The sequence below is a fragment of the Artemia sp. Qi Xiang Cuo genome, chromosome 11, assembly GCF_049724085.1.
Source record: "Artemia sp. Qi Xiang Cuo chromosome 11, ASM4972408v1, whole genome shotgun sequence".
NCBI classification, from domain to species: domain Eukaryota; kingdom Metazoa; phylum Arthropoda; class Branchiopoda; order Anostraca; family Artemiidae; genus Artemia; species Artemia sp. Qi Xiang Cuo.
In genome coordinates, this window is record NC_142804.1 from 61044442 (window position 1) to 61060465 (window position 16024).

Consider the following 16024-nt stretch of genomic DNA (forward strand, 5'->3'; position numbering starts at 1 on the left):
TTTTATGGATTAACTCTATGAACCGTTTTAAAATGCGTCAGTTGATTCGCAAACTGCTCGGTTACCAACTAAAAACATAATACAAAATGAAAACCTGTGACCTGTCCCCCTAAAAATTCCACGGAAACCTGAGCGCTAACTTACAGGTTGTTTGAAAGGGATTACAATACAATTAAAAGGGATTAATTTACAGGCAGTGTGACGGGATTACAATATTTTCCACAAAATTTCAGAATTTGAACTTTAATCATCCACTTGTATTTAAAATGGACATCAACCAAGGGAGTATGACTGCGCTTGCTGAGTGTCTTTTGCAAACGCTATCACCAGATGCTGCTAATAGAAAACAAGGTCTTTATTCTTAAAATAATTTTTTTTTTGCAGTAAATGGTCATGATAGTAACTTATTTGTAGTATATCCTGATAAAGTTCATAGCCTAGGCTACCTTAAGCTACCATGAGTTGCAGCCAAAGCAACTAAAGGCCAGGATCTGGTTAGTTGATAATATCAGTTTAGTATTTCCATTCTTCTGAAGGAAATGCTACAAAGTTGTAAAAACTAGGGTAAAAGACCAGTATCCAATTGAGCAAAATTATGTAAAACTTAAAACCTCATAGCCTATCTTGTTATCAAATTAGAGTTGAAAAGATGTGTATAGGCCAATGAATAGCTAAAAATCCAAGCTATGCAACAACATGGTTATTATTAAAATTAGTTAAGATCATTCACTGAAAATGATTAGTTTATTGACTTACCTAGAACTCTTTTTGGAAATGCCAATTGTCCTATTTTGATTTAAATATCTTTTTAGTGTTTCAGTATTATTCACATAGGGTAAGACACCCAGTAGTCGGCCACCTGCCTATTCTCGGACAGAATGTAACTAACAGGGAACCTAGCTCCTTTATAAAACTTCCTTTATAGTATTATAGTAGTGCATAAAAACTTTCTAAGCACATTAGCCAAGAGCTAGGTTCCCTGTTAGTTACATTCTGTCCGAGAATAGGCAGGTGGCCGACTACTGGGTGTCTTACCCTATTAGGCTAATAGAAAGCTGATTGTCTTCTGATTCTAAAAATCTAACTTTTATTTCTTGATTTTTATTCCATAAATCACAAATGTTCAATATATATTTTTTTCATTTCACTTGCTTGTCAAAACAGAGACCACACATTGGATTTATGATGACAAATTACTCTCACTGGGCTGGCTCTAGTGAGAGATGATTGGGTCTACACTTGCATTATGTCATACTGTAGTAAAAAAGGGGCAGTCCAAAAATCCATTGCTATGTTTCCAAAATGCCAAAGAAAAGTGGTCTTTCCCAAAAAGAGGTCTTTTACCCTAATCAGCCTAAAGAAATTCCAAAAAACTAGGATAGCCTAATTAACAAGAATTCTAAAATACTTACTAGGCTAATGTCATTCCAGTAAAGGTGTGGATTGACATTTCTTCTGAAAGAGAATTGCTAGAATAAGGGACACTTCAGATTATTTGTTTTTCCTTTGACTGTTCATCCACAGCCCCCCCCTAATGCTTTAATATAGCCATAGGCTATTGAAAACAACTAATGTGATAATTGATGAAAATGTGGGCAAAACCACAGAAATGAACATTAAACTAGGTATTTTATATTTTTGGCATGCCTCCTTTTAGAGAGCTGCTAGCCTATTCTAGACCTTAATGCTTTAATATAGCCCTAGGCTGTTTAAAACAACAAGGTAAGTTTTTTGTAAATCATATTATTGACTTACAAATAAATTAAACATACCACTTGATGCCTTTTTTTATACTCTTTCCAAATATAATAATCATTTTTGTTTGAAATGAATTTTACCCCAAACCCCTATATATACCAATTCAGGGTATATATTTGCACATTAGGGGGGGAGGGGGTAAGGGTAAATTTTATTTCTGATGTAAATGGGAGGTAAGTTTAAACTTTACCCCACCCCCTAATTTGTAAATATAGCCTATACCATGAATTGGTATATATAGGGGTGGGGGTAAAATTTATTTCTGACAAAAATGATTATTATATTTGGGAAGTGCATACTAAAAGGCATTGAGTGGTATGTTTACTTTATTTATAAGTCAATAATACGATTTGTGAAAAATTTACCAACAACTAAAATGATAATTGATGAAAAATGTAGACAGAACCACAAAAATGAACATAAGGTAGGTGTTTTATTTTTTTCCTAGCATGTCTCTTTCAAGAGAGCTGCTATTCTAGACATTTGTCCATCTCCTCTTAAGGGATACCAATAAACTTTCCCATAGGTTCCTCCCCCCACCCAATGGACAAATATATTGTCCTACCCAATGAATTTTCCCTGTGTTAACTCATAGTAGCCTAGTTTGCCAGCAAAAAAACACAGCAATGGTAGCAACCTGAGGGAAGGGAAGAGTTTGCCCATGTGAAATTCATTGGGTGTATGTAATTCAGGCTATAGGCCTATATTTATCTATTGAGGGAGCAATGGTATGGGCAAAGTTTATTGACATGCCTTAAGGAATAACATAGCCTAAGGAAATACAGTAATTTTTTTTTAAAGGAGTTTTCAGGATTTCATAGTGTTTCCTTGTGGAGAGTAGGAATGTTAAACTGATGCTTAATTTATTATAGGGTTGAAATAGGATAGTAAGAAAAGATACAATGGATATTAAATTATCCATTTGATGATCTTTCCATTCCTAAAATGTAGGGTAAGACAGCCCTAATAGTACTCAGGCAGATAGTTACCACTTCAGTTATTAAATAACTGTAGAATCTCTATTATATTACCTAGAAAGAGGGTTGTTTCATTGTTGGATTAGTTAAAGTTGTCTTAGTAAAGTATGTGAACAGCTTGCATATTTTAACCATGTTAAAGAATAACAATTTTAAATGCACTGATTACCTCATTACTGATTAAATGCTTTGTCAACAGAGTGATCTTAGACATTACTTTAAACTTAAGTCTAAACTTGGAAAATTTAACAAGATTGCCCAGTTTTGGACATGTGAGCTTTGATATTGAATCAGATTAATTGGTCCTCAGTGGGCTAGTATGTAAGTTTTGTTGAAATTTAATTGTAATAAAAAAGTTTTCCTAGATTATAGTCAACCAATCTTAACAGGCCCTAAGCATTACCTAATCCCAAGTATTGATGTCATATCCATGATTAAGTCCTACTGTCCATGTTTATATAAAATTTACTTTTGTCATGATTTTTGTCCAAGACTAAGCACTGTCTGAGTACTGGGACAGTTGCTCTAATTGGCTAGCTTAATTTACTGTTGTAATTGTGTCTTAACGCCCCTTCCCCCTGATAGTGCAAGATATACCCTAGGCTATACAAGAATTTTGAGTAAAATTCTAGATGAGGGGCTTTTGTCAAGCTTGAAAAACAATTGAGTTGGTGGAATAAAACTTTCAGGAATAGACCAGGGTTGCAATGACCCCTTAGGAAGGTATTTTGAGGTATTTAACTTCAACCCTTCCCACTCCAAAGGCCATTAACCTTTGTTGACCTGTGACAGTCTTTGTGCAATAAAAGTGAAATCTTGAAAAATAGATCTGCTTTTCAAATTAAACACAAGGAAGTTGTTTTGAGCCTTACACTTTTGCTAAATCCTGACCAAGCCCATTTTAAATAATTTCTTTTTTTGGGGGGAAGGAGAAATAGTCAAAGTAGTACCATTCCTTTTGTCCTATCTTAATAAAACTGTTAGTTTACAATTTTTCCAACAATTGCATTTCTGCCATCCAAGCAAAAATTGTTAGTTAGCATTGTTGGTAAATTTCTCTAACAAATTGAATCATTCTCAGAGAACTTAGATTACCAAAAATTAGATAATTCATGCAAATAATGATGACTAGTTTCTATGCTAAGGGCAGTAATAAAGAGTCCAGGACTGCAAATTTTTGTTTATCAAGATATTCTTAGCATATATATTTTTTCCATGTCTTGCAGCCCTCTTGGCCCCACAAACAATCCCATAAATTTTTAATTTTATTTCCAAGCTTCTGGCTTTTCAAATTTGTGTTTTTTTTAAATTTATACTTTAGAATTGGTGTCTGTTTTTTTTTTTTTTTGTTTTTTTTTTTTGTTTTTTGGGGCTGGGGATTGAGTGATCATAGCAGGGTAAGATAAAGCTTAAAGAAATTGATTTGCTTGCTTTTTTTTTAAAATACATAGTTCTGTTCATATTAAAATTTTCTTGATTCTGAATAGGAGTTTGATTCCTTATTGAAACTAAAATTTGGAATAATAAATTCCTTCAATTTTAAATTTGTTTGGTTTTGACTTAGATTTTAATTCTAAATTAATTAAATGAAATATAATAATATCACAAGGCTAGTCAAGTTTTACAAAGAAGAGGGTTTCTGCATCTTAGTTTATCTCTGCTCCCTCTCTTAATTCTGAACTTGAGGTCCAATTGACATCCATCACTACTTGGAAGTTTCAACTCAATCTTCCAAGCAGTTTGTGGGAAGTTGCAGATGTGCATAGCATCTTTTAAGTTAGTCAGCTATAGGTGTAGTTTTCAGAGTTTAACCTTAGCAAAATGCTGATATCTAAACTTAGCAAACAGTCCCTAGAAGCTCATAGCTGATAAGACAATCAAGTCTAGACACCAGTCTCTTTTCTGCTATTAAACAAAGAGCAGCAAGTATTGTCACAAAAATGAAGAGCAACATCCCCCTCCTCAACTCCCCCCTTATGATTTTAGAAACTTTGGGGGATGCTCATTTGATTGGAAATTGAGAGTTCTAGTGACTTTTTTAAGAGTAAAAAATTATTAGAGAGCAATCAGCCCCCATCCTAGAAACCTCTTTTGATATCTAGTCCTCCTATAACCCTATAGGACATCTAATCAACATTTTGAGGGGGCCGTTTTTTCAGAATAGTTGAAAATAATCATTTCATATGCATCCAAGGATGACACAACTCACAGAGGCCCCAGGATAAGGGCTAAGTATAAACTATGTATACTGTCAATTCTTTAGAGACATATTTTATAGTAGAAAAAAAGGGAGAACACCCACCCCATTTTGTTTGATTTTGGAAGTCCACTTGCATTATTTTCTTGGTCAAAAGGATCATCAAAATTTTGCTGTGGGAGGGGGAAGGAATTTTGGGCCTGGAAAATGGACCCTCAAAAACTTATTTTTTCCTGATCAGCTTGAAACATACAACTGTAAGTCCTTGGGCAAAGCAGCATTAATGTAGAAAAAATTATTAAAAGGATTAGTCCCTGCTCTAACAGAGAGGGCTGAAAAAAAGGGACAGATTTTTTTTTAATGACCTTAAACTTATATGAAACTTTTGGGTAAGGGAACCTGAATGCAAACAGAAAAAATCAGTACCTTTCAAAATTCAGCCCTAAATAGGGCCAGAAAAGCACCAACAAGCTTTTTTCCCACTCACTTCAAATGGAAGAGGCAATCTTATAATGAATTGAAGGCTTTTCTAGAAGAAAAACCTTCAAAAAAATAATTAATGCAGAATACATTGAAAGTTCTTTACTACACACAATGCTAAAACATCCCCTCTGAATGGGAACTATGCCTCTGGAGTTTGGATTAGCCCTTGTACAGCTAAAGATCTTTGCCCAGGGAATGAAAAGATAAACATATAGACCATTCACTTTTACTATATGATCATCATTCCTGAAGCTATGTTAAAAATTTAACTTTGCCTCTACTTCTTAAAAAAATTGCCATTGTTTATTGATTTTTTTTTTATTTCTATTTAGCTGAAAGATATATAGCCTCCATTGAAAAGGAAAAAAATTATTCATTGATACTTCTGACATTGGTTTCAAGTTCCAACCTTGATATTACAATTAGGACAGCTGGAGCAATCAATTTCAAAAACTTTATCAAAAGAAATTGGGCTACTGAGGTAATTTTTTTACTATTTTTTCTTTGGTGCTTGAGCTTTGTAGGCTAGAAGTAGCAGGATTGTTACAAACCATCAGGTTTATTCCTGACAGTAGCACTTTTTTTCAAATTGTATTTTACTTAGAATATATTGTCCTTACATGCAGTACCAAAGCAAATGAAATTCTATAGTTGATAAACCCATAGACCCAAAAAGTAAAATGGTACTTGTATGATCTACGCCCTACCTAGTATTCTTCTAATATGTTTCTCGGACACTCAATCCTAATGAAGTATACCTAAGTATGATAAAAATAAAATACTATAGAAACAAATTTGGGCTATATATTTGCACATTAGGAGGGGTGGGGGGGTAAAGTGTAGTGGGTCTGCATGCCTAATGTACTAGGTACAATTATTCTTCATATTAGTAAGTAAGAATTGTTTTCTAACTTCCCACTGTTCAATGCTTTACCCCCCCTCCTATGTTCAAATATATAGCCCAAATTATATATTTTTCACTACTCTGTCACTACTCTTTGCCATGCCTCATGCAAAGCTAAAAGAAACTAACAAAAAAAAACGGTTCTGCAATACGTTAATGAATGAACAAATAGAGTGGTAGAGCATAGATCATACAAGTACCAAAAAAATCAATACTAGATTGATTATTCATTTACCATAAATTTGCAGCCTAATGCTTATAGAGAACTAGGTCTTGTTGGCAACAAGGTTCTTACTCTGGCTGAAATAGTATAGCCTGGTTAAATACTGCCATTAGTAATCAAAGCAAACTTTTTTCTGCTTTCTAGAAGCTTAATACTTATAGAGAACTAAGTCTTGCTGATAACCTCCAAATTTAACGATTCAAACAACTCATTGTGTTTGATTCACTTGAGCTCAGGTACCAATAGGCTATTACTCTGATTGAAACAATGTAGTTTGGTTAAAAAATTGTCATTAACCAAAGCAGACTTTGTGGTCTTTTTGTCAAACATTTACAAATGGTAATTTTGTTGAAACAGAACAGGTAATTTTCTCAAGCATTTCATGTTAGAAGTCTTCATGCTGACTGGACAAGTTTTACTGAATAGTGCTTTTAAACTACTAGGAAAATGTGACAGCTAAGTGGAAGGTTTAAACTACTTGAAAGGTGATCATCCACAAAGCCTAGAACAAGATTATTTGTGTAAACTTGCTAACATAAAAACTCCCAAACTAATCAAGAATCTCTGTGAAACAATCCATTGGGGTTTACTAAGTATGGTGAATAGAACAACTGTAAAGCACCCATGAATAGCTTTAAGGATGCCCAAATTTGGCTGCTTGTTGTTTTTTTTTCATTTACAAATGTATCAGCTCATTCTAATTGTTACAAATCATGTTGAAGATACTAGCAATCTCAGTATATAGCCTACTAAGGATTAGGATTTTTTACCAAAGTTGCAAAAAATTTTTACAAAAGTGTTGAAAAAACTGAAGATTCAACCATTTTATGAAAAAAAAACAACAGTTAATCTATTCATTACACTAAATTTGAGATTGCACTTCAATGGAATTAATTGGTATTTTCAAAGTTTTTTTTACTTGAAATATATTAGAAAATGACCCTGCTTAGAAATGGGCCGAACATTTTGAGAATTTGCTTAACCAAGATAGAGTTGCAGGAAAAAATATAGAGGAAAATGAAAAAGTTTGTGATACCTTGGATGTAAAGGAAGATTTGTCTTGTGAGGAGGAATTAGCAACAGTACTAAAAGGATTAAAGAATAATAAGGCTCCAGGTGCTGATAGTGTTGTACATGATTTTATGAGATATTGTGTCTCTGATGTTTGAATTAAGTCACTGAATATTATTAACACTGTTTTTTAAAAAAGTTCACTATCTAAAGATTTAAGGAAAAACTAAATTAATAAACTTCATAAAAAAATTGATGAACACGGGCGTGGTAATGATCAAGTCCTTAGTATTGTCTCTGTAGATAGTAAATTACTTAGTAATATGATACATTTTAGACTGAGAGATGCCGTAGACAAAGTTTTAAGAGAAGATCAGTGCGGTTTTAGAAAAAGTAGAGGATGTGTTGACCAAATTTTCACTCTTAGGCTAATAATTGAGAAGTGCCTGAGTTGTCAAACACCTTTGGTCCTCAGTTTTATAGATTTTGAGCAAGCGTTCGATTCTGTTGATAAAAGAGCTTTAGCAAAGGTTTTATCCTTGCATGGTATACCAGACAAATACATTAAAGTGATTAGTGCTATGTACGAGAGTAGCACTGCTGCGGTTAAGATCAGGAAATGAGGTTAGCAGTTGGTTTTGTATTAAATCAGGAGTTAAGCAGGGTTGTGTTTTATCTCTCTTTGTATGGATTATTTTGATCGACTTTGTTTTAAGGAGCACAGGAAAGGCAATGGGAGACCACGGAATCAAAGGGGGAGGAAAAAGTCTCCTGGACTAGGATTATGCTGATGATTTAGGCATCCTAGATGAATATGTGAGCAAAATGAATGATGTTTTAGAGGTTTTACGAGTTCAGGGTGCTAGAACTGGTTTGAAAATTAAAGTTAGAAAGACTAAGTCACTAAGGCTAGAAATAAGTGAAGATGAAAAGGTGACGTTGGGTAATGAAAAGATTGATCAGGTGGGCAGCTTCACTTACCTTGGTAGTATTATTAGTAAATATGGTGGGAGCAGTGAAGATGTTAAATATAGAATAGCCACAGCTCAGGGTGTTTTTTCACAGTTAAAAAAAGTCTGGAAGAATAGGAAGATAAGTCTGCAAACCAAGATTAGAATACTAGAAGCTACAGTGATGACAGTGGTTAAATATGGCTCTGAAGCATGGACGCTCCGAAAAGCGGATTAAGATTTGCTAGATGTTTTCCAGAGAAATTGCTTAAGGATTGTTCTGGGTACCCGACTGACTGACCGTATTTCAAACAATGGGCTATACGAAAAATGTGGTTCAATACTGATCTCCAGGGCTATAATGAAAGAAAGATTGAGGTGGCTAGGGCACGTTGTGCGGATGAAGGATGACAGATTGCCGAAGATTGTTCTTTTCGGCCAACCATCTAGGGCTAAACGGAATGCAGGTCATCCCCGTCTGGGGTGGGAGGACGTCATAAAGAAAGATTTAAAGGAAATAGGAACTTCGTGAGCGGGTGTAAAAAGGGAGGCTTTGAATAGATTGGGGTGGAGGAGGAGCGTGCGTAGCTGTGCTGGGCTCAGGCGGCTTGGTGCTGTGGTGAGTTGTTAGTAGTAGTAATTACCAACAGTTTAATTAATATGTTGTTTTAAGTCCAATTTTAAGTTGTATCTTCATCAGTTAAGTTTTTAGCTAAATTTAGTGCTTTAATTTGATTTTAGCTTAGTGATAAGTTTAATTTTTGTGTTCTTTTTTTTGGGGGGGGGGGTGTTCTTTTGAACCTTATAAGCCATTTTTCTTTATCAATGTTTTCCAATTTATTTTTGGAATAATATTTAATAGAGCTTGAAAGGGAGGGTTAATTTATCCCCAAATTTCTCATAAGTTGCAGAAAAATATATATTTATTTCAATGCCTGGAGTTAATAATGACAGGTATTATAATACCATTTTGGCATTAGGTCATATAACAGTGTGAATAATGTTTACATGAATGTGTGTTTGCCAGACTTGGAAAGAAGAGGTACATCATCCCAATTGTTGATTGACCCCCCCCCTCCCTGAAAAGAATAAGAAGATTTCGATGAAAATCAAACGCTCTGAAGAGGGGGGGGGGGTTGGTGGGAACAGTCCAGCAACCTTCTCTCCTTACACCAAAAATGAACTTGCATTTTACTAGGACTAATAGATTATTTTCAAAGGTTTTTTTTCCTAATATAAAATACTTCAAGAATAATTGTTCTTAATAACTTGCACTTTAAGTAAAATATTGCTGTAAGTCAGATTTTGAGTACTATCTTCAGCAGTTTAATTTTTATTCAATAACAAAAAAAATACATTAGGTTACAAAGACACTTTAATTCTAAATTTCTTGGATTCTGAACCGTAGCTAGATCTTAGAATAAGGAGAAAGGCGGCCCAAAGTCAATTCAGAGTTGTTTATGTTTGTTTTAAGTTGTTTTTTTTTAATAATTTAAAAAAGATTTTTTTGACTCTGCTTTTAATTGATAACATTATCTGTTTTGTATAATTAGCTCAATCCTTGCTGCATTAGGAGTTTAATTAGCTTAATCGTTTTGCAATACAAAATTCATTTTTCAGGAAGGAAGAGAAAATAATATACATGAAGAAGCAAGAGAGAAAATCAAAGAGCTGATAGTGGATCTTATGCTCAAGTCGCCAGAGAAGATCCAACGACAACTCTCCGACGCCATTGCTGAAATAGGCAAATCTGATTTTCCTGAAAAATGGCCTACTTTGATCAAGGACATGACTGACAAATTTGCAACAGGTACTAATTATATATAACTAATTTTAATTAATTACAATAACACTATGAAATAATCGAATCAGATGTCATCCATTTTATTACCGGATAAATGTCCTTTCTCCTTTTATATGCTTTCGCTTTTCCAACATTCTTTAAATGCCTTGATTTTCGAAACCCTTGAATCTGTTGAACAGATCGGCTTAATACTTTAAGTTTCTCTTTGAATGTTTTGTAAGCATGTGTCACCATGTTAGCTGTTTGATTAGTTTCTGTTTATTTTATTCCCGGGATGTTGATGAATTGAGGTATAGAAACTCATTCATCGTTACTATTCCCTGATTGGTCCACATCCTCTTGGCCTGAGAAAGGGGTGACTTTACTTTGTTTTGCTTCTGTCTATCAGGTCAGTTTAAGTTGGGGTTTTGCCTGTTTGTGGTCCAATAATTAAAAGTGAGTTTTTCATTTAGAACAGTGAATTTAATAGTGATATTAGTACATGCATATTGAAAAAAACCTCAGAAGAAAGGGGAGAATCTGTGGTACCACTGGTTCATGTATTAGTTTTCTCTCGCTCTTCCTTCTTTTCTCTATCTCTCCCTCCCTACCTTTTCCTCTCTCTCCCAAAAATAAAGAGAGAGAGAGAGAGAGAGAGAGAGAGAAACCTAACGATTACGAAAACAAACAAAACAACGGCCAGTAGAAGGAAAAGATAAAACTAAAGCGACGCGGATATTTTGCCTCTAAATGTGTCTTCAACACTAACAAATCAAAGGTAAAAACTAAAATAACCTAAGAGGAAATAAAATACAAAAGCAAGAAATAAAAACAAGAAACATCTGTATCTACAATTGTCGCCAGTGTGACTGAAACAACTCGCTGTTTCTCATTGAAGCAACTCTATTTAGCTCATGTGGCGCCAATGTTTCCAAGTTGCTTCAATGAGAAACAACGAGTTACTTCAGTCACAGTGGCGACAATTGTAGATACAGATGTTTGTTGTTTTTATTTCTTGCTTTTGGATTTTATTTCATTTTAGGTTTTTTTGTCATGGCTGGTCAGTTCTGCTTTACATCTTTCATATCTCACTCCCATTCTCACCCTCTTTCTCTCACTCTCTATCCCTGCCTCTCTGTCTCTCTCTCTCACTATCTCTCCCTCTCTCTGTCTTTGTGTTTTTCTCTATTACTCCCTCTCATGTTCTCTCTCTCTCTCATTATCTCTCCCTTTCTATTTCTCTGTCTTTCTCTCTTCCAGTAAGTCAATTCATTTATTGTAGAAAAAATTTAGGATTGAACATCTTAAAGAAATAAGATTGTATTCGTTTTTGTCAATAAGCTCAAAATGCCAATGGCTTATTATGAGTTGTCAATAGCTTAATGCACATACGGGGCAAGGGGACTATGGCGCGAATGTCCCCTCCCCTGGGAGAGTACATAAAAAATGTCGTAAGTAGAATACTAAAACCTGGGAGTTTGGTAATTGTCACTCGTTTTGAACTGAGGGAATTCTCATAAATTGCAAATTTACTGAATATGTCAATCTGTGTCATTGGTTTAGCTTTGATGACTATTTTTGTTCTTAGAAGAATCACACAACAGTCAGAAGAAGTAAGCAGTTTGCTTACGTTTTGTTTACTGATTTTGAGTTCATCTTGCTTGCGCCGCTTGGCCAGCATTACTTTTCTTTTTTACTTTTAGTTTTTGTATTTTATTGATCTGTTTCCTTTTTTTGTCATGTTGATGAGATAAAGTTTATGTTTGCTACCCCTGGCAATTCTGCTTCAAGTAATTTTATCATATTTAATAGTGCTCTGCTAATTTAGAGCTCTTTATTTGCCCGCTACCCATTTGAAAATCAGTCAGACAAGCTTCGGTGGAAATCAAATTGCCATAGCCAGCTCCCTTCCGAAACAGTTATGATATAAAATGTTAAAGATGTCAAAAGACTTAAAACTGATTAAATAATCATAATTCAAAAAAGGGGATCATCGATTTAAGCAATAGAATTTGCCCTATACTAGTTTTCCATCTCAAGCCTGATTTCTTGGTTCTTTTTCAGATGATTTTCACATAATTAATAGTGTTCTGCAAACAACCAACACTTTTTTTGCCGGTTAACGATTTGATAATGAGTTGAGCAAGCTCTGGGTGCAAATCAAATGTGTCATGGCCAGCTCCCTCCCAAAACAGACTTATCATAAAATCTTAAATATATTTTCTAAACTCCGATTGTCCATCTTGAGCCTGATTTGTTTTTTTTAAGTGATTTTAGCATAATTAATGGTTTTTGCAAACTAACAACACTTTATTTGCCCATAACGATTTGAAAATTGATCAGATAAGCTCTGGGTGGAAATCAAATATATATTGACCAGCTCTTCTAAATAATAATAAAAAAACAAAAACAGAATTAATCATTTAAATAATGAATATACTCCACCCTGATTGTCCATCTCAAGCCTGATTTCATGGTTCTTTTTCAGATGATTTTCACATAATTAATAGTGTTCTGCAAACTACCAACACTTTTCTGCCGGTTAACGATTTGATAATGAGTTGAGCAAGCTCTGGGTGGAAATCAAATGTGTCATGGCCAGCTCCCTCCCAAAACAGACTTATCATAAAATCTTAAATATATTTTCTCCACTCCGATTGTCCATCTTGAGCCTGATTTGTTTTTTTTTTTAAGTGATTTTAGCATAATTAATGGTTTTCTGCAAACTAACAACACTTTATTTGCCCATAACGATTTGAAAATTGATCAGATAAGCTCTGGGTGGAAATCAAATATATATTGACCAGCTCTTCTAAATAATAATAAAAAAAAACAGAATTAATCATTTAAATAATGAATATACTCCACCCTGATTGTCCATCTCAAGCCTGATTTCATGGTTCTTTTTCAGATGATTTTCACATAATTAATAGTGTTCTGCAAACTACCAACACTTTTTTTGCCGGTTAACGATTTGATAATGAATTGAACAAGCTCTGGGTGGAAATAAAATGTGTCATGGCCAGCTCCCTTCCAAAACAGACTTATCATAAAATCTTAAATATATTTTCTCCACTCCGATTGTCCATCTTGAGCCTGATTTGTTTTTTTTTAAGTGATTTTAGCATAATTAATGGTTTTCTGCAAACTAACAACGCTTTTTTTGCCCATAACGATTTGAAAATTGATCAGATAAGCTCTGGGTGGAAATCAAATATATATTGAGCGGCTCTTCTAAATAATAAAAAAAAACAGAATTAATCATTTAAATAATGAATATACTCCACCCTGATTGTCCATCTCAAGCCTGATTTCTTGGTTCTCTTTCAGGTGATTTTAATATAATTAACGGTGTTCTGCAAACTGCCAACACTTTATTTGCCCGCTACCGATTTGAAAATCGATCAGACAAGCTCTGGATGGAAATCAAATATGTGATGGCCAATTTTGCTCATCCCTTTACAGAACTCTTTTTTGCAACTAAGGACTTGACAGTTGTACACAAAGAAAACAAAGAAGCTTTAAAAGTTATTTTTGGATCCCTGAAGCTCTGCTGTGAAATCTTTGAAGCGTTGACTTCCTAAGATGTTCCTGAATATTTTGAAGACAATATGGAAAGGTGGATGAAGGCATTATTGCAACTTCTTACAGAGGAAGTTCCTCTTCTTAATGCAGATGTATGTATCTAGATCAGTGGCTCTTAAACTATAGGCTACGCCACAATAACCTACTTTGGTTCAGTGTTGCCAACGCTTTGAAATAACTTGTACCAGTTTTCCGACTAAAATTATGTCACAAGAGATCAATTTTTACCATCTGAGCAGCAGGTTGAAAATTTTTTATTGTACCAAAAACGGTACAAATGTACTGCGTCGGCAACCCTGCTATGTTTTTTTTTTGCTGCTGGGCCGCATATCTTGAAGTAATGAAAAGAAGGTCAAAAAGCACTTAGAGTTTTGTTATAGTTTTTCGTTTTATGCACACAATACTGTAGCTACCGGCAACTAAAAACGCGGCTCTAGCTTTGAATAAAGATAGTTTTAGTTGAAGTTGATTTAAATTTCGTGATTACCTTTATTTTGTTTATTCTAGTTATTTTGCTGTTATTTTTTTTCGTTGATAAAGGCTTCCGGATGTGAAGCCTAAATATTGAAAGTTTTGTTTTTCGCTTTTTTATCAATAAATTTTCCCGCTTTTGATGTATTTTCATTTCAGTTGTAAATGCAAATGTAATGTGGTTTAAGAAACTATAAAAAAAACAGTACGAAATTTCAAAAAAAGTTCTATTCATCAATATTTTTGTGTATGTACGTTTTCCCTTTCTATAACAAATGAAAGATACTTCTTGAAACGGATTGCTTTTTTACATGCACGTTCGTGTTGACACCAGAATAGACACAAAATTTGCAATTTCCCCGTTTCGGGGTATGATCGCTTCCCGTCTTGCGCTCAATATAATTTCAATCTGGGTATAGTGATATATGATTTTTGTGCCATTTGATTTAAGGTATACATCAACTTCGAAAAATAGCGCAATAAAAGAAAAAGCCTTTTCGGTTAAAAAAAGAAACCTTTTTTCAACCGTTTTGCCAGTTAGAGGTTTTATGTATTCACTGTGTGATGATACGTATTATTTTGGTAAGTTCATTAAACATATGCTTGGGATATTTATTTCATTCCGCTTATTTTTCTTTATTTCCCATTCTATTTATATTCTAAGGATAACTCCGAGTCATGGAGTCGGATCCCTTACATTTCTACAGTTTTTGTAATGTTATATATCGTTTAGTGCTATATGACGTGCTTGCTCACTATTTGATATAAGCTTTACGTCTACTACACAAAATAGCACAATAATGGCAAAAACTTTTAATTCTAGTTTTTAAGGAGGTTTTTTCTTTTTTTTAAATTAATATTAATATCTCAAAAATCTGATTTTTTTTCAAGCCCTTTTTATAGTAGTTTCATATGTTGCTGTATTATCATTGAATTATTATTGCATTGAAATTTATTTAAAGCATACACCCTTGGAATTTATATTTATTTTCATTTATTTTCAGAATGAGGAAGAACCAGGAATTTTGGAAGAAATGAAGACTGTCATTTGCTCCATAGCCCAAATGTTTGCTTCAAAATACGGTGAAGATCTTCAGCCATATTTAGGTGAATTTGTTACATCTGTTTGGAATCTCTTAACTACGACAGGGAAAGCTCCGAAATTTGACTTGTTGATTAGCAATGCTATCAATTTTCTCTCCTGTGTTGCCAGCAAAGACCCAAATAGAAATTTATTTGAAGCGCCAAATGTCTTAGATGGTATATGCAAGCGTGTAATTTTACCAAATATGGAGTTTAGACAAACTGATGAAGAATTGTTTGAGGTAAGAATTTGGGCTATTCTAGTTTAATTTTGGCAACAACCTGTTGTGCTGCTTTCATACTAACATAATGGGGGAAAAAAAAACTTCCGCCTGTCCCCATATCAAAACTAGATTTATGTTGCCTAGGAAACTTGTAGCAGCCCTTTGTCGGCTTCGCCAAAGAAAGTGTGGATCAACACTTTGGTCAAGGATCCGAGGGAGGGATTTGGAAATATTTCATTGACTTTGTAGCCAATTGAACCTTATCTTTTTTTAGCCAATTGAATCTTTTTCAACCGTTTGCATCATTACCAATTAAATTTAAAATAGGATTTTATAAAGCCTAATTAGTGCTATGTACTATCTCTAACTTTTCGG

The 16024-nt window shown here is 34.0% G+C and overlaps 1 protein-coding gene across 1 annotated transcript in view; it reads left to right on the top strand.

Moving 5' to 3' along the window:
• Positions 1 to 229: 229 nt before the first annotated feature.
• The window catches only part of LOC148947207 (exportin-2-like), a 66611-nt gene continuing 50816 nt past the window's right edge, over positions 230 to 16024 (top strand). Inside the window, 5 exon segments of the mRNA XM_089097320.1 lie at positions 230 to 351; positions 5748 to 5896; positions 10124 to 10313; positions 13617 to 13963; positions 15347 to 15667. Coding sequence (XP_088953446.1) covers positions 267 to 351; positions 5748 to 5896; positions 10124 to 10313; positions 13617 to 13963; positions 15347 to 15667 — 1092 coding nt within the window. The 5' untranslated portion in view covers positions 230 to 266.